At 49.8% G+C, this 26,765-nt stretch overlaps 1 protein-coding gene across 1 annotated transcript in view; it reads right to left on the minus strand.

Moving 5' to 3' along the window:
- Positions 1 to 1,935: 1,935 nt before the first annotated feature.
- The window catches only part of Aff1 (ALF transcription elongation factor 1), a 157,771-nt gene continuing 132,941 nt past the window's right edge, over positions 1,936 to 26,765 (minus strand). Inside the window, 11 exon segments of the mRNA XM_055594511.1 lie at positions 1,936 to 6,598; positions 7,496 to 7,700; positions 7,702 to 7,720; positions 9,227 to 9,364; positions 10,463 to 10,534; positions 10,842 to 10,975; positions 13,954 to 14,014; positions 14,115 to 14,206; positions 14,704 to 14,959; positions 15,769 to 15,875; positions 23,437 to 24,402. Coding sequence (XP_055450486.1) covers positions 6,477 to 6,598; positions 7,496 to 7,700; positions 7,702 to 7,720; positions 9,227 to 9,364; positions 10,463 to 10,534; positions 10,842 to 10,975; positions 13,954 to 14,014; positions 14,115 to 14,206; positions 14,704 to 14,959; positions 15,769 to 15,875; positions 23,437 to 24,402 — 2,172 coding nt within the window. The 3' untranslated portion in view covers positions 1,936 to 6,476.

Genomic DNA, 26,765 nt, shown 5'->3' on the forward strand with positions numbered 1-26,765 from the left:
GTAGAAATACTTAGTAGCAGAGATGTAAAAACCCATAATTGTTTCTTCTACCTACACATGATATGGTAGAGACCATCTTAGGACCAGCCGAATGGGGATTTAAAGCGTTTATCTCTTACAGTGTTGGGAGGGTATTTCCAGGCCCACCCTCCACTGGAAGGGCAAAGCCTCCTTTATCAGAGCCTCTGTGCCACACCTAGGCCTCACTTTCTGCAGCGTGGTCTACCAAGAAACCGCAAACGCTCAGACTCCTGGTCCTGAAACCAGACAACAGAATGGCCCAATCACAGCGGCAGGCCTCTGCTTACATCCCAGTAATGATCCATTGGATGTTACTGTAATGGATGTGCGCACTGCAATCGCTCTGAACAGGCACCAAGTTTGTATGCAGGCAATGCAGACTCCCGAAGTGCCTGAGCGCTCACTGATACACAGCGCACAAAGGGGAGTGCCAGCGGCGCGGGAGCCAGCTTTTACACCTCACTGGACCGGGGAGACTCAGTGGCTGCAGCAAAGGCGCAAAGTACAGTTGAACCCATATTCAGAAAATAATGTCCTCGGCACCTTGAGGGGAGTGGCAGATGTATTAAAATGTCTTCTTAGCCACTGCGGTGGTATGGTTATTTTGCAAGTCTCCAGAGAAATGTTTAGAGGGAAAATATTTACCACTTAAAATTAACAGGGTAGCTAAGTGTTTTCCGTATGTATGAGGAATGTAACTGGATGAACTTCTCGCGCCACGCCTGGCTTCAGGGACAGTCATGGACATTCCCTATGTATCAGAGGTGCTCAGCCTTCTTCCTGCTATGACCTGCTCATAGGGGTGACCCCCAACCCATAAAATTATTTTTTGTGGCCACGGAACTAATTTTGCTACCATTATGAATCATAAACTTTTGGAGATAGAGGCTTGCCAGAGGGGTCATGACCCAAAGGTTGAGAGCCACTGCTCTGTAACTCCCCAGCTTAGAGTCCTGGAGTCTAACAGGTGGCTGGCTAAATGAAGCGGTGCGGCCTGCTGCCATGTTAAGGTTATAGAAGTTTGTGGAAAACAATGTCACACACAGATCTGATGACCCCTTGAGCGGAGCGTGAGCTCTCGTCAGTCATCACAGGCTCCCTTTCCTGCGCTCTCTAGTCACCATTACAAGGGGCTCACTTGCTCGGTGGGTCTTTAGGACTAAGACGATAAAGATGGAAAAGGGGGATGGGGTGGGGCTGGAGAGATGGCTCAGAGGTTAAGAGCACTGGTTGCTTTTCCAAAGGTCCTGGGTTCAATTCCCAGGGACCACATGGTGGCTCCCAACCATAAGGAGATCTAATGCCCTCTTCTGGCATGTAGGCATACATGCAGGCAGAACACTATACATAGTAACTAAATATTTTTAAAATAAGAAAATGGAAAACAGGTAGGTTCAAACCAACCTTCTGTGTCCTTTTCAATCTAACAAAGTAGCAAACATACCGCTCACAAAATGACAAGACCAGAGAGGTCAAGTAACTTGTCTGAAGCCACAGAGCCAAAAATTGGGGAGCTGAGGGTCTTACCTAATTCCTGAGGGCAGCAGAAGACCAGAGAGCCTCCGGGTACTTGAGCGTTGAGTGTGCTACAAGCCCACGTGCAGCAACACGCTGAAGGCAGGCTCCCGGGAAGCCACAGGATGATGCCACGCTAGTGGCCGGCTGCCCTCAGACTCCGTTTCTTCTCCACGTCAACAGCAAGCACACAGTGCGAGGGCAGCAGAATGTCCCGGCAGCTCACTGTGGTTACAGGTGAAGCTTTACACACCGAGCTGTTTTCTTCCGCCCTGGTAGCTGTGATGGCACCAGGGAAGGGAAGGCAGGAGGACCCCTTCGGGCGAGGTCAGCTTTAGCTCCACCCAGAGACAAAAATAAGGATCACCTTATTTGAACAAAATAAAAAAATCACTCCAATGATTTCTCTAAATTTTTATTAAATATTTTTTTCTACAGTTTGATCTTGTGGAAAGGAAAGACTGTGAAGATGAACAAGTCAATTACATTTTTTAAAAACAGCACTTAATCCTCATTACAGAGAAAAAAAAAAGATCTGTGGCACATTATCTTTGGAAAGATCTTTTGCAGATTTTCTTTAAAAAAAAAAAAGAATTCTCTCACAGATCATGTCTGCCTCTTTCAAAGGATTCCACAAGGCAGCTAAATTTTATTCACAAAAGCCAAGTTTGCAGTTCTATTGCTGAAGCTGATTAAAAAACAAAAACAAGGTAATGTGGCGTTTCCCCGGATTTGCGTTGCCCCTCTTCGCTGGGAGATCAGCGCTTCCTAGCCCGCAGCCAAAACCACTGCACTGGTGCTAGCCGGCACCTACTCCACAGGGATCAAGGACTCAGTAAAGGCAGACCAGTGATTTCAGCATCACCTGGGCAACCTACTCCTCCTTAAAGCAATTTTAATCCCAAGATCTGACTTTTTTCTAACATTATAAGAAAGAAAATATATAATATATATAATATAATATATAATGGTAATAAATAAAAAAAGGCAACCCTGCTCAGGTATCATCCAAAACATGATCACATTCAGAAAAAAAAAAAAAAAAAAAAGATTCGGGACACACATGCCCACACCGCAACATGAACAGCGTCTGCCTGATATCATGAGGATGTGCACCACATGGCCTGAGCAAACGGCAAACTTAATACTGCCTGTATTGAGCACTGCTAAGACAACGCGAGTTCATCTCCCTTGGGGCAGCCACTGCCCGGCCCAACAGTGCAGCGTGGCCTGCCTTTGGCTGGCCCATCCCAGTGTCCCATGGACAATGTAGCAATCAATCCACAGGCTCACAGGGAGCTCCAGGCTCCGCCCTGTCCTCTGGCTCCCTCTTGGGTAGGAAAAGAGGCATTCGTCTGCACATGATGGTCACTGCTGATGTCAGGTGCACAGCAGAACAGAATAAAGTGTGAGTCAGCCCCAAGGAACCGAGAAACTGACAGTCGCCTGAAGAAATGTCAATGGTGTTTTTCAGTGTGTCCCTAAGAGCATGGGCATTCAGCAACTGTTCTCAGCCAACGGGGAATCGGCATAATTGGACGGCACACTGCAGGACTGCCTGGCACAAATACCACTTGCAGATTTTGAAGGAACATCCCAACACCATGCCCTTCTGCCCTTCTGCCCTTCCGCAGAAGGACAAATTAAAGGCACAGGAAAAGCCCTCACATCCATTATTTCCAAATGGACCAAAACCAACCGAAATAGGCAGGAGAGGGACATCAAAGTTGATCATAGCATCTCCACAGCTCAGTGAGAAAGCCTATACTTCTGTGTTTCTAAAAGGAGCCCAAAATATTCTTAGGAGATTTAAATACTCTAACCGGTGGTAAAGATTGAAACAGATGAAATGGTAAATTTTCAAAGACATTTTGTAGTGTTGGGGAAATGAATTATTAAGAAAAAGAAGGAATCTGTAGGAGGCGTGGAAAGATTTATATATATTTTAAAGTGTATATATATATATATATATATATATATATATATATATATATATATATATATAGACCAACTCACTTCAAACTTCACAAAGCAGGAAAGTAAACAGAAAACCTGTGAAACCACTTGACGCTGTGGCAAAATGAACAGCATCACTTCAGAAATTACATTTGGTACAAAGGCACAGATCTGTCTCGCCAAGCCTGCCAACCCTCTGCCATCACTGAGGCGCACAGTCATCCTGACAGTTTCCAAACAGGAATCGTAAAACGAGAGTCTGTCCCTACCATCAACATGTAAGGTATCAGCTAAAGCACATTTTCAATTACGACAGGGAAGAGTGTGCTAAGCTTCCTAAGACCTACCAAACACAGATGGGGCTGGGTGGGGATGGTCCAGTCTGTCCAGGGAATGGATAAGACATTTTTGTCAAAACATCTACAAAATTTTTTTTAAAGAAAAATACAGCTATTTCCCGTACAAGTGCGAGGGACCACTGGCTAGCGCTTGCTCGCCTCTCCTGTCCTGCTTCTGCATGGCCTGCCCTCTTGGCAACCCGATTTAGCAGCGTTGCTTTTTATGACAGAGCAGGGTTTTTTACATGTATGAAATTTTACTTATTTCCAAAATAGAAAACATTCAACACTTGGGAAAAAGTGTGTTCCTCTACTTTCTATTGCAGACAGACGGGCACACACACCCTTTGTAGAGACAAAGGCAAGATTGATTTATTCACTCCTCACCATGAAATAAATGTGTGTTCTCTATGGTTATCAGAGCATCACACATTCAAAGGGTTCATTTTATAGTCCTCCCAAATTAATTTGCCTTTTGGGAACTGACTGTTAGCATACAGTGAAAAGTGCAAATGGCTTCAAAGAGGCTTCAGGTTTCTCCAGTGAAAGCAAGACCAGAACTGACCAGAGACGGCTCTCCCGCTTCAGGTACAGAGTTGTGGGAAAACCAGCAAGAGCTTCACACCAACCTGATACAAATGCAGCTGTCCAACTTGGTTAGTTCTCAAGATACAAATCGTAGTATACAGAGTTGAGGAAACACGTCCATACCAAGAATGAGGCAGCCCGTTCTTCCTGCACTGGTGAGTGCGCCCAGTCAAGGGGCACAGTGGTCCGATGGTAGAACACACACGTTCTCAAAACCCGCCGCAAGGATCATACCCATTCACAACTGACAGGCAGCCATGCAAGAGGGAAAAGATCCGAGGTGCCCGCAGGCCAACTCTGAAGAGGTGGCACAGCTCGGAGACAACCTCCCACAAACTGTTATCTGAGCCGCAGAGAGAAAAAGGGCTTTGCTTCAGAACATCAATAAAGAAACCTGCTGAGCCGGGTCACAGCCATGGCCTATACTCAGATATGCACAAGGCTTTATCCAAACCAGGATAAAAGGCCGAGAGGACCGAGGAACACCGCACAGAGAGGAGCACACACTGTGCCCCAGAAAAGCAGGCATTGCACTCACCCAGAGTCCCTGTGAAGACTGACCAAGGTGCCAAGAGAGTCTCTGTCTTACCATGGGGACCACAGGCGCCCTCGCTAAGGAAAGGTGGTCTCCTGTCTCCACTGATCTATAAATGCGAACTCACAAACATGGCTGGCAGGAAGCAGAGACAGTGAGTGGGTAAAAAACCAGTTACCTCCATGTGAATGCATGTGCAAATTCTACTTTCTAGAAGGAAAAAAACAAAACAGAAAACAACCACTGCACTCAAACGTATTCAGCGATGACCTTCAAAGGTGCAATGACCAGCCTGTGCTTAGAAGCAGGTGTGAATTCTGGTGTGTTCTCACTTCCTGTCAGTGATGCTAACGTATGTGGACGGGGTATAGCCATGAGGTCACGGGTCTTCCCAACCTCATCAAATCGTGACACCTGAGAACATGGTCTGCACGAAGCTGTATGGTAGTGGATTTTTTTTTTTTTTTAAGTTGAATTATCTGTCCCCTCCCCTCAAGTCTCCACATCTTCACAGGGGCCAATGTCCCCTGGGTAGTCAAGGGCTTTAGAAAGTTGAGTTTTGCTATAAATATAAAATATTTTAGCAGAAAAATACAGCCTCTCTAGGAAGACTTCACCTTGCTCTCGGGTTCACGAGCAGCCACAGTCCCGTCAGCACCTGGATCCCAGCTCCAGCAGACGCGTCAAGTGTGTCAGCCTCCTGCCCAAGCTGGACACGGCTCCCTCTGCCCAAGCCACACCACGCCGAGCATGCTGCCCGGCAAGTTCCTTCCCCTGAGTGTGGCAGGAGGAATTGTGAGGCCTCCGGAGGTGTGGGGAAGACCGCACGAGGGCTCCCAGATCTAAATGCTGCCCCTCTGGGCTGAGGGAGGCTTTTCAGCAAGCACAGCCAGAGGGACCAGGGCTCGACAGTGTGCAGGACTCCAGGCACTGGGAGGGACACTCCAGACGGAACCTCTGGGTGTCATCAGAGCCACTGTTCCCTGCAGGGGGAGGAGCGGTGGAGTGGCCTTCACTTCTGCTTCACAGGTGGCCACTAGAATGGACTAAATGTTTCCTTTAAAACACGAAAAGAAAAAAAAAAATACCCATAAAACCCTTCACCAAAAAATATTATTCAAAAAATAAAAACTCCTTCCAGACATGAACTAGTGTGGCTACTGAGATGACAAGAATTTGTTGTCAGACTTAAAACTTGTTCTCTTCCTCTCATTTGCAATGTGTATGCTATTGTTCAAACAAACAAACAGAAAAATCAGAAATGTTTCTAGACCGTTCGTATGCCACTCAGGCTCCACTGCACTTCCGCCCTTCCTTCCGGAAAGGCAAGATCACTTCCCGCCATCCGCTCTGCTGACCAGCGTCCCTCCGATGGCCACACAGCTCCTGTGAGTTAAGACAAGCATCCTGGCAGCTCATGGTGCTTCTCTTCTTTGACACGCCGCTCAGACTACGGTCCATACTGGATCAAGGTTTCTGCTTGAGCAAAGACATCCCGAGGCATCCAGCCAGCCCGGCCTGCATTAGGGAGTTTTGGAGGTCTGTTTCAGCCGCTGCAAACCCTGTCTTATGTAGTGCACCAGGTCCACCAGGCTGCTGTTGAGGGCCAAGATGCGTCCTTTTGTGCTGAGCTGAGCAAAGAATTCTGCAAGAAAATGCAAATCACACTCAATAAATACATGTGCAGCGTCAAACTAAGACAAAAACACAAACAGTCCTCATCCAGTACGATCCTTGCGTGCCAGCTAATTCTTCAGTCTTCCCCTAGATTATAAGCCGGGAACCTTCTACACAGAACCAGTCCATAACTCATGTCTTGCACAGTGACTGGGGGTCTCAAGTGTCCAGCTGATGCACTGCGGTCCAGGAGTGCGGGAGAGGAGGGGGAAAGACAAGCCTAGTTTGCCAAGAAGGGAGAGAGGCTACAGAGAACTTAGAGCTACAGCCAGCAGGTCGGGGTCTTCCAATCATGAAAAAAATGTAATGTAATGGTATTCACGTGCATGTGTGTGTATGTGTGTGTGCGTGTGCGAATAGGCTTTAACTCAGTGGTGTTCCCATGTCGTGTGTGTGTGTGTGTGTGTGTCTGTCTGTCTGTCTGTCTGTCTATGTATAAACTTTATTTGGGGGCTGCTGGCATGGCCTCTAGTCACTTCCCCTGACTCACACCTTGGAGTTCCCGCTCCTTCCCCAGGTGCCCTGCTGTATGTCTCAGATTGCAGCTGCTTCAGCTCAAGTGTGCTGAGCCGAGGGAGGGGCAGACCACACCTCTGCTTCAGTATTTCAGTTCAGTGATGCCAACATCTGGGGAGAGGCTACCACCAATTCTGACTTGGCCCGAAAGGATCCAGCCTCAGAAATCTAACTCACACCTCAGACCTCATGGAAGAACTGCAGCCGGGCTGCGAAGCCGAGTGGGGAGAGTGAGGCTATCCACTGCTTTTCTTCATGAGACAGAACAGAAACGTGAACCGCCGCCCCCCCCCCCTCTGCCGCCCCCCCCCCCCCCCGGCCACGCTGCCTGTGCCGCAGAGCCCCTCACCTTTATTTTTCCTTGCAAGAGCCTCTGCCTGTTCCCAAAGGTCAAAGGCTTTAAGGACATGGGAGGTGATGGTGACATAGGAGGAGGTCATATTCTGGATGGCGACTGGGGTACTGACGGTGGCCGTCACCCCGCTGCTCCCCATACTGCCAGCACTTGACTGGGACCCCACGGAGCTGGCAGGAGAAGGCATTGGGGAGAGGGGGGGACGGAACACCCGTGCTTCTGTAAGGACGGAGAGAGACTTGGTTAATCGCATAGACCAGGTCAGGCTACGGTCTCTGGAACTTGGGTCTAAATCTCAGGGTGTGCTCCCCAAAACAGTAATCGCTGCTAAAGCCACTCCTACGAGATCAAAGGCATCTGGAAGACTGGCCCACTTGCCAGCACTGTCTGAGCCTTTGCCAATTCCTCCTCTTCTGGACTCCTCCCCGACCCCCTCCTCCCACTGCTGTGAAGGCAGCAGCAACAGCGATGCAGAGCAGGGCAGTAAACTGAGGTCGGTAGGCGTCACTGAGCCGTATCCCCGTGTGTGGTCTGCTCTCCTCCGATCAGTCAGCAGTCCACCTGCTCAGACCTGACAGAGTCCCGCAGAGCTACCACTGAGCATCACCACTATGCATTTATCGTCCTTCCTTTCCCTGGGCCAGAGCACCACAAAGGCACGGTGCGTGCCGCCTCCAAAAGCCCCTACCGAATCAGTAAACAGAGACATGGGGCAGACCAGCAGCAGGCTGGGCACGGGGGCTGTGACGGAGGAACCCAGACCTCACCCTGACCCTTGGCTGATGGCCTAGGTCCTACGTACTCACTCACTTCAGCTGGGTCAAAGGAAAAGAAAAGTGCAATCACATCAGCGTGCAAGGAGGCAGCAAGCCGCTGCAGAAGCGACCTGACAACCAGGAGTTGCCCAGGGTGGCCGCCCTGGCAGCCGAGAGGGTTGGAATAAAGATGCCACCCTAGCTAAATCACAGGGCGACGACACATTCACCTAGACTCAGGATGGCTTTTTAAAAGAAGCCACATTAAGTCCCTCGTTTCTTATCGCTGGAAGTGGCTCTGTGTTATACTTAATACTCTCTAAAAGCATGGCTCAGGAGAAACACAAACAAATAAGAAGCAAAACAACACATGCTGCACATACTTAGGAGGCTGAGATAAAAAGACAACAGTTTTAAGGCCAGTCTGGGCTAGACAGAGTGAGCTCCTGTCTTAGAAAACAAACAGCACCCAGGCAGGACCATGAACAAATGCATTCCAACCTCACCTTCATCTTAAAACAGCCGACCCCCAAGGTGGTGGTGGTGACGCCTGTAATCCCAGCACTCGGGAGGGAGGCAGAGGCGGGGGGGGGGGGGGGGGGGGGGGTGGTGCCCTGCTCAGCCCATCCTCAGGCACTATGTTAATGTTGTTAATCTCTCACTGTTCCTGCCTTCTCAACTGAACTGAAGATGCGGTTTGGGGAAGGCTCAGCACTAGCTGTTTTCATGCAACCGCCTGGGAAGATGTGCTTATTGGCTGGTCGGACGGGATGGCGGACCTTGTGCATTATCTTGTCAACCTAAGTTTAATTCACCTATTTCTCAGAGGGACACAGCAGCTAGCGGCTTAAGTTTAAAGATGAACTCTGGAAAACTACATGAATTCTGGAAAACCCAAAGCCACACACACAAACTTACATAAGCAAAGCGTGACTTGACTGTGTGTCAGTTAACAAGAATTAACACCTGCCTTGCCGTGCACGGAGAAGGTGCCTGGGCCACTTTGGAAGAACTCTTGAAGTGGTCAGTAAGCGTGCGAGAATACTTCATGACTATGTCTTTTTTACATCGAAACATCGCCATGTTCAGCAGAGACTGGCAACGCAAGCTGTGAACAAAAACAGGTTAAAATGAATTGCTGGGTGACCTTGACCTTATGGACAGACACACTGCCAGCCCACCCTCTGTGGGTGCACTGGTTCTCTCTGGCCATGGCAGTCCCCTCAAGCCTCTCACTGCATTGTACGCTGCCACCAAAAGTAAGTGCTGGCGGGAAAACAAATGCACAAACATCACTTGAATCCTAAGACCAAAGCACTTTTTCCCCCGAGACATTTGAAGAGCACAGCAGATCCTAATGACCACTGAGTGGGATTGAGTTCCCTCCTACCCTAATCTTCACTTTAAGAAAATTAATTCAGACCCAAGCATGCTGGCACACATCTTTCATGCCAGCACTGGTTGTTGATGAGGCAGAGGCAAGAGGATTTTTGTTAGAGGCCAGCCTGGTCTAACATAATGCGTTCCAAGACAGCCAGAGCTATAAAGAGACTTTGTCTCAGGAAAATAATAAAAATAAAATTAAAAACATTTGTTGGTATAACGTCCTTTTAAAATATATACACCTTATCCTTGTTCATTTAAATGCTGATTTATCTCCCCCACTCTCGGATTTCAATCACAATTGCATTGTGATACTTATTCTAAGCATCACCTGTCTCAACTTTGTGTAAACATGCCAAAATAAAACAACCAGCCACAATGTTGAGCAATGGAAAGGAAACAGGAAGAGAGGAAGGAGCCAGAGGACAGGAAGGTTGGGAGGCAGAGGAGGAGAGAAGGGCAGGAGAGCTGGGAGAGCAGAGCTGGAGGAGAGGTCTTGGAACAATGTGGAGAATGAACCGGACCTAAGATTTCACTAAAAGCAAGTATAATGTGGGAAATCTAAATGTTAGGAAACTATAGGGCTTGGAGGTTTAGGATGGAGTAACTATTGCGCAGCATTGTGTTCTAGGTTAATTAAATAAATCATAGTCTCTGTGTGGTGATTTGGTTATACAGCTGTTTAGGATCAACAGCATCGTTACTAAAAGATATATCAATAGTAAATAAATATTAATCGCCACCTACAACAAACATGTTTTAAATCAAAGAAAACAAAACCAAGCTTTAGTACTAGTTATACAAATAGAAATAACGTCCACACCATAAAACTGCAAATATCTTCTCTTGTGCTGGCACCGAGGTATCTGAGAAGGACTTTAGTGACATCAAGAACCTGCAGAGAGATAAAGCAGTGCAAGACATTAAACAAGGGAGGCCCCGGGGCCCAGGTCTGCTGGCTGTGTTAGCTCCATCCAGAAGAAGGGAAGTGCAACACAGAAGGGCAGGGCTTAAGAGCAACTGTAAGCCCCTCACAAGACCTGGGCCCGAGGCCTGCTCCCCCAGGCGTGGCCACAGTCTCACTAGACCCTGAAATGCAGGGAGCACACCCTAGAGAAGACATCAGATGTGGAACCTGAGCAGAGCGCCCTCCCAGGCTCCCTCCGGCAGGTCTGGGAGGTGGTGGAGCACCCAGCACTCACTTGATGAGGTCCACCGTTTCCGAGTACACAGCAAATGCGGACTTTGCCGAGCTTTCGGACTCCATGGCCATCCCACACTCAATAAAAGCCACGACAGCCTCCAAATACTTGAAGGCCTTTCCGGCCTTGTCCGCCTGTGGAAGAAGAGCATACGCTACATGAGGCTGCACACGGTTCTCAGTTTCAGCTTCTCCCATGTCTGCACTCCCAATGAAAAGGTGTGTGACAGAGAATGAACAGAACAAGCGGAACGGCCACAGCAGTCAGCTCTGACCCACAGAAAGTGTCTTCTAGCAGACTCACCAGGAAAGAAGAAAGAACTCCGTACTAGGCCGACACTGCCGTCCAGCGGCTCACTAAATACCTTGAGACACACGGCCAGCTCACTGGCTGGACAGATACGGGGTTCTCCAGGGAGGCTGAGGTTCTAAAGCATGTAAGTGCTCGCTTGATTATTCGGAGCCCAACGAACTGTTAATTCCCTTTGGCACCGTGGCTTTGTTTTCTTTTATTTTGTGAGACCGGATTTCTCCATGTAGCCTTGGCTGTCCTGGACTCGCTTTGTAGACCAGGCTGGCCTCGAATTCAGAGATCCGCCTGCCTTAGCCTCCCAGAGTGCTGGGATCACAGGCATGAGCCACCAAGTGTGAGCCACCACACCCAGCTGGCACCTTGGCTTTCTACGGACAGAGATCCGCCCTGGCCAACAGGGACGGGCTCTCGAAACCCCTTCAGAGATATGTGGAAGTGTAGACGTGGAAGCAGACCGGAAGTCTGCCTGACCCCGAGCACGCGGCTGGCCCCTTGGGCCTCTTGCAGGCAGATGGGACTGTGGTGTCTGCACTGCACGCTGAGAGCGGCCACCTCCCGGGGGCCAGCTGGTAATTTCTGCTAGCGCTGCCACTCGCCAGGAAAGCGGTAAAGATACGCGTGGCACAGGAAGGCAATGACACATCAATCCGTCGGAGGCTGCTCGCGTTACCCCGCCGTGGCTGTCTGTCCGGGATGGCAAACAGCTCTTCCCTGCTACTGCTGCTTGTGAGTCTTAACAGTGGAGGGGCAAAGCGGGGTGCTGCGCACATACCTACATTTCAGAGGCTCGAAAGCTCTGCAGCTTTTAGGAGTAATTTAGAATTTTTTTTCCTAGAAGGCATAAGCTCAGAAAATTAGTGACGGAATAAGAGCCAAACTAGGACGCATCAGTATCTCCATCAGCTGTGTAGGTGACTGTTGGCTGCACTGCCGGGACTTTCATTCTCTTACTTTCATGTGTTTGGGTGTTTGCCTGCATGTGTTACGGTACCACACATGTGCTGTGCCTGCAGAGGCCAGAGGAGGGCGCCAGATCCTCTGGAGCTGGAGTTACAGAGGCCTGAGCTGCCTGCCCTGGGAACTGGGGACAGAGCCAGGTTCTCTGTAGGAGTGACAGGTGTTCCCAACTCCTGTGTGCAAGCCCAGGACTCAGTTCTCAAACCTATTTTAAAACAAGTTTTCTCGGGGAATTTCCAAAACTAGCATTACCCTGGGTACAGAAATGTAGTGTCATCCGACAGTCCAAGCGCACTTCCTTAGGTACCCTGCAAGGCTAACAGTGGCACTCCCGGCACAGTGGCACAGATCTCCTGAATCAGAGTTGCCAGGCACAGCTGGAATTCCCTCCTCAAGAAGAGTCCGGTGTAAAGATGAGACACGCTCCCGTGTTCAGTTGTGCACTTTACCGCGTGGAGTACCAAATGCACAGCTCTGCAGAGTCATGGAGTGGATAAAACCTAGTAGCCAAGGGGCACTTGCCAAGGGGTCCAGAACTTGGGGACTATGCAGGTGGGTGGCTACATGATTGAGGCCAGTCTGGACCACATCAGATCTTATATAGGAAGAAGAGGAGGGAGATGCTAAGAAAATGAGTGGATGGAGGCCACATACAGGGTCACTAGGGGAACTAGCAGATTCTGAGAATACCTTCACAGGGAGATGCACCTGGTGTAAGGAGCTCCCGGCACCCTGGAGAGGAAGAAGCAGCGAAACAAAGCTCTCTGGAATATCAACTAACTGTTTGAGTAATGAGGTGAAGGGGTCCCCCTGAAAATCGAAAGAGCCACACTGCTCCCATGCTTCCTGGAAAGTGGGAGAGGCAGCAGAGAGCACAACACTACACGGCCTGAGCAGAGTAGTTTCAGGCCTAGGACCACAAGGGCTTGCCTCGACTCCTCACAGTACGAGGTGACAGCATGGGAGGTGACCAGGGACCATTTTATCATAAACAGGGGCCTACAACCTGGGACAGAACGGCACAGACCAAAGTCCCCATGGCCACAAGCGAACAGGTGAGTCAGGCACAAAGAGCCAACAGGCCTGCACGTGGGTCTATGGGACAATCAGCTGAGAGGACCAGCAGATACAAGCTCCAGGGTCTTCAAAGTTTAAATATGATGACGGGGGCTGAGATGGCCCGGCCGGTAGAGGTGCCTGCTGCCAAGCTTACTGCCCCGGCCTGACCCTCAGACACACACAGTGGGAGGGGAGAACACATTCCTGAGAGTCGTCGTCTGACCGTGGCACAGATAAACGTAATAAAAACGATTTACATGAAGAGCAAGGGCAGATGCGGTCCCACCATGTGTGCAGCACACAGCAAACCCTCCCCCTGCAGCCGCTCGGTGGCGAGCAGGGGCAGACAGCCGTGGACTTCGGGCACGCTTATAGAACCCGCACGGTCTTCCTGGGGCCAACCATCCCTTCAGATCTGTGCGCAAGATCACTCTGAAATGCAAACAGGCTTCCTCACCCTGCACAGTGTTTAGGGTGGACACGGACTGACTTAACAATAGTTCATGCTGCACATCTAAGAACTGATGTCCCCTAAAACATCCCAGGCCTCAGCCATTAAGACCCTGATTATCCTGCTTACAGGGGGCTAACAGCAGCCCCACTCCTCGGGCCCCCCCGCCTAGACACCCCGGTATACGGTCCTACCTGCTGCCCTATCCCAGAATATACAGACACCACCCCAGCCGCTGCCCCACCCCCACAGTGAACAACATGGCAGAACGGGACCACAGATGTGTCCCTTAGTCAGGGGCAGCGTAACCAAGGGCATAAAACCACGACTGACCATTGCCTCAGCTTTGCACTTCAACTTCTTAGCCTCCTTCATGTGAAAATCAGCTTGCTGTCTGCAAAAGAGGGAGAAAAGGCAGGTGTGGGTCACACAAACAAACAAACTACCTGGGGCGGGGAAGCGACGTGGGCATGCCGGGAGCGGGCACCACTTACCTGTCAGACTTGCCTTGTGGCTTCCCTGACTTAGAGTTACCGTTTGGCAAAGAAGGCACTGGAAAAGGATTTGCAGCATCTTCAGAAGATCCCTTTAAAACACATACACATGGCCCTCTTAGCCAGAAGGGCCCATGCAGCAGCCTTCCAAAGCCAAGGGAGCAGCCGGGGTGGTGACTAGACCCATAGTCTAGCTGGACAGCACTACCCGCCCACCACCGTAACTGGCGCTTTGAGAGGAAGAGGCGATAACACACAAGCGCAGTAGCCTCCCTACCCGACACACAGCAGCTGAACTGGAAACCAGGACGCCTGGTTCACTTCCCATTAGGATGGGGAATCGACGTCTTTGAGATTAAAGATCCAGACCACAAACTGAATGAACCCATTCTTAGGCCAAGCATCTAAACAGCTAACTATAAAAGCTAGGGTGACATTTTTCCTGTCTCTGGGTCACTTCAGGAAAAACAAAGCACCGCCCCCGTATTTTTCTGTAATAGTAGCTAGCTATCTTATCATCTGCTCTTTAAAAACAAAGTTGACGTGTGAAGGCATCAAGCATGTCCACATGTCCACTGCCGCCACTTACTTTGTGCTCAGAGCCCCTGGCCTGGACTTTTCTGTGCTTGGGAACAGAGGAGTCCTTGGAGCTGCTCTTGGTACTGCTGGCACTTCGGGGAGGGTCCTGGCTACAGGTGTCTGCATCCGGCTTTGACCGCTTGTGTGCAGGTTTGCTTGGCTTCTGGGAGGAGGAAGACGAGGAGGAGGAAGACGAGGAGGAGGCTGACACAGGTAGAGGAGGAAGCATTTCCTTTCTTGAGGACTCTGAGGAGGGCCTGGGGGTCCTGGAGTGCAACAGTCAAAGCAGAGCACACGTCACAGCTGTGCTTGCTTATAAAGGACAAAATGGCCACCAGTACAGCAGAGTGCAACGGCATGGAGCGGGTAGTCATGCTGCAGAAGGCCGGACCTCAGGGGCTTTCTGGAGCTGGAGTTTTCACTAAGCTGAAGACTTGCTCTAACCATTTCCACCGTTAGCTTTCGCTGCTCACCTGCCTGTAGCCACCCCAACAAATAGGCTCGCTCAACTGTCTCCCCATATCTGGTGGCATGTTGTCCCAGCCCATGCCCACTCTCCTCAAAATGCACTTGCGATGCGCTTGTGCTGTGTCTCCTCTGAGGCGAGTTCTCGACTAAACCCAGAAGTCAGTAACAGTCACCTTGTGTAGCCACCCCACCGTGACACCACTCCTCTCCCCTGTCCTTTCATTCCTCTGCCGCTCACGGACACGTGAGCACTGCACAGTTCAAATAAATGTGACAAAGGAGGAGGAGATGGTGATGACGCTTTACTTGTCTGTCTGCCTGCACAGCACCAGGGGTCAAAGCTAGGACCTCACCAGGTTCCTCGGCCACTGAACTTCATCACTGGCTCCAGGCAAGAGACAACGCAGCGGCAGAGCACGCGCAAGGCCCTAGGTCACCGAGAACCACTATAAAAAGGGCTTCTAAAGGGAAAAACTAGCTTCAGGTGTCTAGAAAATGCTCAAAGTTTGCTGCCCAAGGAATGAACACACCAGTGCCCCGGAACAAGCCACCAGTGCCCTGGTGCAGAGGGAAGCTGGCGCAGGCTGTCCCCGCCTGGCATACTCACTTTGTTTTGGAAGATTCTGTGTGGGAAGAGGAAGACGATGCAGTCTGCGATTTGAGTTCCTTCTCCAGTCTGATTTTCTTGCTATCGTGGTCTTTTTCTGGGTCACCCTGTTGTTGTAGGTAATAAACAGCCATGTGTTTGAAACCATCATGAAGACACAGGGAAAGGGAGGTACAGACACGGCAAAGGGGCCCCAATGACCACTGGAGACATCTGTGTAGATAGCATCGTTATGTTTATGGCCCGCACGTGGAACAGGTATGTTCTCATGCTGGGGACTGTGTGTGATGCAGGTAAAGAGCGCAAGCTAGCAAAATAATGGGCCTCGAATGGCACTGTTGGCCTGCACATGCTGTACCCTGATCATTACCTGGCTGCCCTGATGCTTCTGCCTCCTCTCCTCTTCCACGGTATCCCTCCCTAACTTTATGTCACTTATATGTATGTCTCTCTCCTCCTTTCATGTCACTCCTATATGTGTATATATAGCCCCTCTCTTACTTTATGTCATTCAGACGGACAGACAAAATACAGATATATCCCCTCTCCTACTTTGTCATCCGTGTTTGTGTGGTCCCTCTTCTATTTTATCATATATATAACATATATATATACACATACATACATACATACACACATATAAAACATGTAACTTACACATACATATTATATGAGGTAAGGTCTGTCTGTTGTGGTTCTGGATGTCTGGATGTCCTGAAACTCACTGTGTAGACCAAGCTAGCCTCAGACTCACAGAGATTCACCTGCCTCTGTCTCCCAAGTGCTGGGATTAAAGGTGTGCACCACCATATCTGGCGTGTCTTATAATTTCTAAGTCTAGGTTCTTCAGAAGAGAAAACATGGGATTTATGTGAGTCTGGCTACTTTGGATGATTTCTAGTCCCACTGTTTCCTGAAATGAATGACTGCATTCTTCTTTATGGCTAGTAAGAAACTCTGGGATGTTCGAAATTTGCTGTAGTTTCTATTGAGACATATTTTACATGAAGAAAGACCATTCTTCACACTCAGGCCCGGGGATAACGAGAGGACAGAGATATCAACACATTACCCTGTCTCCATATACTTAAGGCCATTATTATTATGCGCAGGGACTCGGCACCTAAGCACACGTGTTCACATGCAGTGACAGGAGGTGGCTTCACGGAGCCCCCTCACTTCTCTGAAATGAACCGTCCAGTTGCAGCACTAACTCATATGTTCACCCTTCAGTAAAATACTTAAAACGTCTCTAGTGAAAAAGAGCAGCCAGGTACGGTGGCGCCCACCTGTTATCACAGCACTTGGGAAGCAGAGGCAGGCGGATCTCTGTGAGCTTGAGGCCAGCCTGGTCTACAAAATGAGACCAGGATAGCCAAGGCTACTCAGAGAAACCCTGCCTTGCAAAAAGAAAAAGAGGAGGAGGCAAAAAGAAACGGAAAAACAACAGCATTGTTGAAAAAGAAATCGGCTAGATGGGCCGTCAACAGACTACAACTACACACACAGACCACAGAGAAGAATGGGCCCTTCGGGGTCTGACTGTCTGCCTTCTACTGTGTCTCAACCTCCACACCACATCGCCAGAAGAAAGAGATTTTTATTTTTCAAAAGAGCTTCATTAGGAGGTTGAGGATACAGCCCAGTGTTCTTGCTGATCAGTGAACTCTGTGCTAAGTGAGAGAACCCTTCTCAAAACAAAGATAGAAAGTAATTAAATGATATGATCATGACTCCAGTGGGAGCAAGGAAAGGAAGGGAATTTAAAAAAATAAAAATAAAAGATTTAAGTAACTCATAAGTACCCACTTATACAAAGAAAATGCTGTGTGTTTTAGCATTGAAAACACAAGCGTTCACGATAAGAGCCATCCCCACAGCTCATTGTCTTCACACACTTGCCCTGCGAAGAACCACACAGGACGGCACGGCGGCATCCTCCGATGGGGCACAGTGCAGCAGGCGCCCTCTAGAAGCTGGTGATATGAGCAAGAGTCCCTCATCTCCCGAGCAGCGAGAGCAAAGCTCTTGGCTCTGAGTTCCCCAAGTTAGGAATCCGGCGCACACAGCCAGTCTACAAACAACTCCAGATCCTTTGTGCCATAAAGGAAGAAAATGCTCCAGGTAATACAGGAGGCCCAGGTTCTCACCACTCACCACAGTGACTGGTGGTGGGAGGCCCCGGTTCTCACCACTGCAGTGTCCTCATCCAAGGAATATTACTAGATCTCTCCAGGAAGCATTAACAGATGATTATGCACGGGGCCTCAGAATGCTTACAGTGAAATTTAGATGTGGGAAGTGCTGGCATGCACAGGATTTTGGTGTTGGTGTGACACGGCTGGCTCTCTGCTCAGAACGATGTTTGCATATGCACATCTCGTGGTTAATAACAGCAAAGACAGACTCTGCCAAAGGAGCAGTAAACCCCTTATCTCCTAGGCTCCCACTTGTGCCTAAACATCCTGCCGCCAGAAGGCCCAGAACTCTACACTGAAGGTGGCAATGACAAAGGCAAGCACTGAGAAGTCGACATGTAGAGAAAAGTGAGAATTTGCTCACCTATACAGACGAGATTCACTTACAAGCTGCTGACATGTATCTAGGTAGAAGAGGAGACCAAACACAAAGTCCAGACGAGAAGAAGAATCCACTTTTATCTGTGTAGCTTCCGCTGCTTGGGATAGGCTTGGTAGCACAATAAGCCACACACACACCATCTAAGCCACACATGGCAAACGAGCTTCAGAGCAAATCGCTCCCCGCAGCTGAGTATAGCTGGAGCCTCCTGCCAGTCACAGACACAAGAGGAGACTGCACACAGCCAATCACCAGACAGCTTCGAGGCCAGCATCCTGGCCTTGCATTTACACTTTACCTCAACCATTAGCTTTCTATGGGTTCTTCAGAAATCAGAAGCACAGTACGCAATGCCTGCTAGAAAGGACGCCTGCTGCCAGGCTAAACAAGCAGAGACTCCATCCAGTGCGCTCCATCCCTGTGTGCCGTGCACTGGGACAGCAACTCCTGTTGGGAAAGGCCCCAGCTTCCACAGAGCACCAGGGGCAGAGCATCTGCCCAGTAGTGTGGAAACTAAGGACAGCAGCCAAGGGGGCAGCAGCCATCCGGGGCAGGGTCATACGGGAACCTCATGAGGGTAGACTAGAGAGGGCCAAAGTGGGGGCCACAACAGTGGGTGTCGGGAACTGAGACATGAATTCCCCAAGCAAAACCCATCCAGTTATAGGAGCCATGGGCTCTTTAGCTTTCCCTGGGTCAGGAAGCCACATGAAAGTCATGTGAAAGCAATATATTCTTTAGAAGGGAAGAAGGAAAAAAAATCTCTCCGGCAGGCACCCCACTCTCGGGAATGTAGTCAAAGGTCTGGGGATTCCAAGCTTCTTTTTCTAGGAAGACAACCTTCCAGTGGCCCTGCGCCCTCCAGAGGGGCTCAGAGCTTCCATTGAGTCCCAGAGCACTGCTGGCTTTTCTCAGCCTGCGGTGTCAGGCATCAAACTCTGCACCACCTACAAGAGCAGAGCAAAGGGCAAGAATACCATAAAAGGGCAAGACAGGGCTGTGCGAGCAAGGCCCTCCCTCGGGTGCCCTGGTGCCCACCTTGCACTGGCTCGCCATGAAGGTGCCTGTGGTTCAAAGGGAAATGAAGGCAGCATTTTGAAAACCTGACAGTCACTTAGGGCTACAGGTTCTGAATGGGGGAAAGATGCTGGGAGCTTGGCCATGATGGAGGAGACGAAACGGTCCGAGGAGGAACCTGGGATCCTGGAGGAAGAGTGTGCGTGGGCACTGGGGTGGCAGCCCTGGATGATGGAGGCACGGAGCCAGGAATCATGCTGTAACTGCCCTAGTGAGTGTAATCAATACATTGATCTTGAACTCTGACCCTGTGCCTCTTTCAAGAATCTTCCCAAGAAGACAGGTGTCTATAGAAAGATGAGAGAGGGGACAAATCAGGAGACCTGGAGGGGCATGCACACACGCAACTACTGAGCAGCCCTGAGATTCCTGTGGATCTCAGTAAGGGCAATGGCTAGGGGACGGCTGCAGCTGTGCCAACACACAGGAAGCGAAGGAGCCTGGTCGGTGAAGCAAGAAAGAATGGAGAAGCTGATGGTGGAAACTCTGAAGGAGGACCAGTAAGAAAAACGGCATAGAATCCCAGTCCAACTTCTCACTTCACACCACCAGAAGACTTCCTGAGAAGACAGGAAGAAGCCCAGGCCGGCTTTCCCTGGCTGGGACAGACAGACAGACACACAGACACACACAGACAGACAGACAGACACACACACACACACACACACACACACTCAGGCTTAAGTCAGCCTCCGCTACCTCATGGCTGTCATTAACAGCCAATAAACAGGAAGAAATTCCAAGGCAGCACATTTCACACTCTTCCCCTTTAAGGACAAAATTTGGGGTTAGTAACCTGGGAGTTGAGGGCAAGAAAGACAGACAGCTGGACTGAGGATGAGTATCAAAGGCAGAGCTAGCCATCCCAAGTGTAAGCAACACACCTTTTCCGTCACACACAGTGACTTCCCTTCTCTGTCTACGTGAATGAAGGAGCATATAAATACACACATCCCCAACCCAAGGTGACGGGTTCTTGGTTAATAAAACAAAGAGGAAGGCCCCAGTGAGCTCCTTCATCCGTTATTTGCTGAAATAAGCAGTGAGAAAGGCCATCTACTAATTTTAGCATACAACTGTAATCCCCACACTTGGGAGGCTGAAGCAGGATTCTGGCTTCCAGGCCAGCCTGGACTACCCAGTCACATGATCAAAAGAACACCAAGTTATTTGAAGGGCAACCTCCAGGGGAACAGATGGCACCGTCTACAAAAGAGGCGAGCACACAGTAGGGCTGCACGTGAAGACCTGCTATCGTGTAGCCTGATGTCCCCTGTGGCAGTCTTCCACACGTCAGAGGCAGAGTTCTAGCCTGAGAGAGAGGATACTGCCACTCTAACCTCTAACTGCAGTCAGTTGCTTCGGACAGGTGCACTTCCTTCGGCACTTCCTGCCTCGGAAACTGTTCCTGCCCCAGTTGTGCAGCTGCCATGGCTGCTGGCTTCATCACCGCTGACCCTGCTGACCCCTCCTTATTGGCTGGTTTTTGGTTTTGCAGGCCTGAGGATTGAATCCAGGGCCTTAAGAGTACTAGAGAGGTGTTCAAACACTGAGCCACATCCATGTAATCTCTTGGACATTCTCATGAGTTTAAGGCTAAACATCCTTACAGACTTGTGGATCCTCTGAGAAATTTTGCTAAATTTCATAGCAGGAAGGAGAGCAGCTCTCAGGGACCTTTAAATAAACTGCAATCACGTGAAGGATTTGGGATAGTCTAAATGTCTTTTCCTAGTATTCACGCTGAAAACGAAGGGGTCATCACCACCTAAATTTGGGAAACTATCTCCAAGTTAAGGAGAAATCAGTAAACCCTCCGGCCCAGAGCCAGGTCTGTGGGTTTGCACCCCAGGCAGCCCACTGGGGCCAGGGAGGCCTGAACGGCAATCAGCGCACAGAACGAGTGACACTCACAGCACGCCCCACCCCTGACTCCAGGAACCAACACAACTGAGGACACGGGACTCTCAGCTGGCTTTTTTTATGCATGTCTATCTCGAGGCTTCCCTGCTGGGTGCTAAGTAATGAGAGGCTTCCAGCAAGGAATGTCTTCTCCAGGCCGTGCTCTCAGCACACCTCCACAGTTGCTCAACCCAAGCATCAGCTTGAGGCAGCAAGGACACGTTCCACTGCTGCCAGCGCCATGAGCATCGGTTAGCATTGCCTGGGAATGGGGGAGGGCGCCCTGCTGTCACCAGGTGACGGTGCTGAGACTGGGCCTATTGCAGCAATATTTAAACCAACGGGGCCCGTCTTGTGCATCAGACAGGCAGGCTTCAGGTTCACTCTCAGTTTTCTGCCAGAGCTTTGCGTATAAAATGAGGATATGACGTTCCAGGTTGAGGGGGAGGTTCTTCCTGTAGATATGAGGGAGAGGCATCTGAGGACAAACACGACAGCAGAATGAAACAGGCCATGGGGTGGGGGGAGAAGAGAGAGGGCCAAAAGGAGGGGCTGAGAGCCAGGAGAGGGCATGGCTGAAACAGCAGGGTTATATGGGGAGCTGGGCTTGAGAAGCTCCAGTTTAGGATAGGGAGTGGGTGAGAGCAGCCAGGAGGCCAGCACCGCTCTAAGCTCTAACAGGTACCCGCTGCAATGCTACAAGCCTGGAGGCCAGCGCTCCCTTTGGTATGCTAATCGGCACCACAGTTAGCATCTGTCCTGAGTTTCTTTTGGACCAGACAGTTTTGAAGAACTCATGTGCTCAGTTAAGATGAGGAAACTGTAACTTCTCCATGTTCTGAACAGAATGCTTCCCTCAGCCAGACCTAAAGGAGCTTCCCTTGAGCTATGCTTGGAGGCTTGGCTCCCTCCTGGCGCAAGCACTGTTCTTGGAGTGAGAGGGAGGAGCTGGCCTAGATCCCACTGAAGGCTGGGTTTCCCTATGACTTCAGCAACTCTATCTAACCAGGGGCACACTGGAGACAATGTCCCTCCATTCCAATGGAGAGCAGAAAAGCAGACAGAGCCAGAGACCACACAAAGTAAAACCAAGGCGGTTAAGACGGGGAGGCAACAGGACATACGCTGGCAGGAGTGGGTACGCTGGCAGGGCTCTAATTGGGAGGCAGACAGAGGCAGGTGACCTGAGTGTGAGGTCACCCTGGTCTACCAGTGCATACTGAGACTGCAGGAGCTGCACAGACAGACTGTCTCACCCCGAACCCCACACATAGGGCCTTCCTGACACAGGACTCTACCCTTCTGTAGCTCAAACAGCCCTTCAGCAAGCTCCCCAAAGGCTTTGCCTACCGAGGATGTAGCCACTCACACAGGCTCTGGGGGGTAAGCCAGCTGGGCCTCAGACACGAAGGTAAGCTACGATCTTCCCCGCTATGCCCAGCCCTCACTCCTTGCTGAGTAAGACAGCGTTGACAAGGAGTGCTGAATCTCACCTCTAGTCAGCAGAGGTGGCCCTTTGTGTGCTTTTGTGTCACAGTCTGGGTGGCTAGTAAGAGTGGCCCTCGGCTCCCTGGTCTTTCCTCATCAGGGAAAAAAAAGATCGGGCACGCAACAATTTAGAATAAAGAAGACACTGTCCAAACTGGCAGAACTCTAATAGGAAGTCTCAAATAATGCAGGTTCCCCTCGAAAACTCAGTAAACGGTAATGCTCAGGAGCTCACTTTACTCAAGATGTCTCCCTGCCTGCTTGAATAGTTCTAGCAACGAAGCACTCGGTCATGAGTTAGCACAGTTCTTTAAAACAAATCAGAATTATCACTCCAATCCATGGGAGACCTTGATTGCCAGGGCCAGGTGGGACATGGCAGAGAGTAAGCAGTGGTATCCACGTGCATGAAACTGCCCTCAGAGTGCCGCAGGGTGTGGAAAGCTGACTTCCGCAGGAACTCCAGTGATGAGCAGAATGAGAGAGAGCCCTGGAGAGGCCGCTCAGCAGGGCAAGGACAAAACTACAGCTCAACGACCACTGGACGTGAGGCACCACTGCAGCCTACACCGCCAGGCCGTGGCCCACCCTGCTGCAGCCCACGGCTGTCTCCGCACTCACCTTCCTCTTCTTGGTCATCCTCCTGGAGCTGTCGCAGCTCCTCTTCTCCAGGTCCTGCTTCTTCCCAGCCGGCAGCTGCTTGTCGTCTGCTTTCCTGGGGCGGCTCCCCTTCCCCAGGGGCTGGGGAATCCGAGTGAGAAGGTCAAGGGTGATCTTCACCACCAAGCTTGTCGGTGGTGGCTCGTCCCTGAGCGGCGAGAGCAGTTTGGTGTCTCTCAAAGGCAACAGGAGTTTGTCTTTTCCACCATCCTCCTGGACAATGACAGCCTGTCGGCAGCCACTAGTCCTGACGCCACTGCCCCTGCCACTGTGGAGTGAACCCTGGCTCTGGGTCAAGGAGACAGGAGCAGAGTGCTTGGGGTTGCTGTCCCCAGCACTGTCCTTTGGGGCCTGAGGGCCTGGGAGGGCCTTGGAGGGGGCTGGGGAGCGCTTATGCTTCCTCTTCTCGATGGGCATGGGCCCGGCTGCCTGAGGCATGGGCGAAGGAGCCTCGGGCTTCGGCTCCCTACTGCCCACAGCACGCGGTCTGCCTTTCGTCTTCACCTTGGGTTTGTCTTTGGAAGTCTGCTCTTTTGAGCCATAGGGAAGGGGTCCTGGTTCGCTCTCCACCTGCAAGCTGGCCTGGGGCTCTGCCTGGCCAGAGCCCTTGGTGGGTTTTCTGAGTTGTTTGCTGCCGAGAGTTTGCCGAGGCGGGGGCTCCTGTTGAGCAGGGGATTTCTGACAGCTTCTCTTCCCAGGCTGTGGCCCCTCAGAGGGACCCCGGAGAGCTTTGCTGGAACTCTTGGGGGAAGGGTCTTTGGATTCAGGATGCTGCTGGTCAGTGCTGTGGTCACCACCACCCTTACTTTCCTGGCGCCAGCGTGGAGACTCCGTGCTCCCTCGACCCTCAAGGGAAGCGGCGGGCTGGCTGACTTTGGTCAACCAGTTGTCCAGCTGCCATTTGTTTGTTGTTGTTGGAGGCTCGGGCTAGAAACAGACAGAGAAAGGTGTTTGCTAATCAGGGTTGACAAACTCTTTTGTATTAGCAGTCCAATTACATAGGACCGTCCCCAGGAGAAGTGGGCATTCTCAGCCTAGGAATTTACCTCTATACTCTTCCCCCTCAAATAAAAAAATAAAATAAAAAGAATACTTCAGAACTAGTTGGTAAGAGCTCTGTTGATTCCTCTTACTTACTTAAAAATAGTCATTTATATGTGATGAGGTTATCAATATAACACAGACAGACCTGATTTCCTTTACATAGTGAGAGAGAGTAAAGTCACATTATCAGGGACTAGTCCCTCCTCCATCCTTTTACTACTGGCAACGAGGTCTGAAATTACACCTTTTCCTAAGCACAAAGAGAAGACCCACAACAAACAACCTCAATTATTACCCAGGAAACTGACAGGCCATGTGATTCACATTGTTGTTGCTAAATTAACTATTGACACACGCCACACCATGAGACATTTGGCCATTCTTTGCTTTTATGTTTTTTAATATTTTATTTTGTAATTTGTATTATTCGTTCTAAAATATTTTCATTCTGGGTTTTATATATTTATACAATGTCTATCAATTATATTGGGAGAGGGGTGCGTGTGTGTGCAGGTACCTGCAGAGGCCAGAACAGGTGCTACAGGGAGCTGTGAGCGGCCGGGTGTGGCCTTCCCCTGGAGCAGGATATGCTCCTGATTACTGCCCTGCCTCTCTCACTATCTGAGCAATCCTATGAATTATACAGAACATGGAAAAATACCAGGGTTGACAGAGTGAACGAGGACTATGCTTCTTAGAGCATGCCGTCCACCCCCAACTTGCTGTTTCCCCTCCCCCCAAGATCCGCTCTTACTGGTGGGTTGAATGAATAGTTAAGTGATCTCCACAGAGCACCTAGGAATTTACATCTACTCTTTCCCCTCAAATAAAAAAATAAAATAAAAAGAATACTTCAGAACTAGTTGGTAAGAGCTCTGTTGATTCCTCTTACTTACTTAAAAATAGTCATTTATATGTGATGAGGCTATCAATACAGTCAGAGAGCTAAGTAAAAGGCATTACACACATGATTCAACTGATTAGATCATGGATAAGGCCTGTCCAGGAGGCTGGGCCTAACATGATTTTCTTAAGCGTGGTTTAAGTTGATGGGGAACAAACTGAGAGGCTTGTCACTGAACTCTATCCCTCAGCCTCAGGGCGGAGCTTTTTCAAAGGGAAGATGGCTGACAATTTTCCAAAGTAAAATATGCCAAATAATCCAACTCTGCAAAAACATGTAATTCTAACATAAAACATATGGTGTAGATGCATTCATTTGTCAGGCAGAGCTTAGAAGTAAAATGATCTCGGTTTCCTGTGCTCATTAACAGAATAGCACCCCAAAGACTGAGAAGCCAGCAGGGTTCCCTGAGACAGACAGCGGCTGGTATCCTCTCTTCTGTTTACCCCACTCTGCTCCTGTGGTGACAGTCGCGTCCAGTCTTCTCCATACGCCATCTCATCCAGGTGCTCATCTGAATTTCATTGAGAGGGAGAAGACAACTACTCTAATGTGTGGGGCATCTTATCACACGGAAATAGAAACATATTCAATATTCTGGCACGCACGGTGCCTGAAGCGTGTGGAATACACAGAGCAGCACAGTACCTCCTTGCCACATGACTTCCTGTTTTGACTCAGGATGTGGTAGCACAATGATTAAATGATCTGATAAATTTATAAGGTAGAACACCCTGGAACAAAACCCTTCCCACTGTGCCTTGGGAAAGGCTCATAGCTACAGCCCAATCCCTGACAAGCTCCTTAGAATGTATATGTGTGAATCCAAAGGGAAGAGTCCTTCCCACAACCTCACCCCTAAAACAGGAACAACGAAATGTATTTAGTAGTCCCTAAAGGACTGTCCTGGTTACAGAAATAGAATGCATTTACTTCCACTGTGGTCTTGGAGGTCCAGAAGGGAGCCCTATGGCCCACTTTCATGGTAAACCTGATGGGTATACTCAACAAGGAGAAAAGCAGCATGATAGCGCTTCCTCTATACCCAAATGAAGCTGCAAATGATATAGCTGCTTGAGGCTAGGAATTATTTGGATTGAGATGTTTGAATAAAAGATTTGGTTAGATCAGATTGTAATGCTCAAACAGAAGTGCCATATAGGATCCAAGTCTGGCTTTTTGTTTTCCTCCTCCTTTTCCTTATGTGCTCTCTGTTCCTCTCAATGGTAGCTACACTTAAACAGTGGAAACTGGGAAGAAGAGAAAGCATGAAGAGTGTTTTGTTTAACAGTGCACTTCCTGCACATATGCCTCCACACCAGAAGAGGGCACCAGATCCTAG

Source organism: Psammomys obesus, unplaced genomic scaffold (genome assembly GCF_907164565.1).
Source record: "Psammomys obesus unplaced genomic scaffold, mPsaObe1.curated_primary_1811, whole genome shotgun sequence".
Taxonomy (NCBI): Eukaryota; Metazoa; Chordata; class Mammalia; order Rodentia; family Muridae; genus Psammomys; species Psammomys obesus.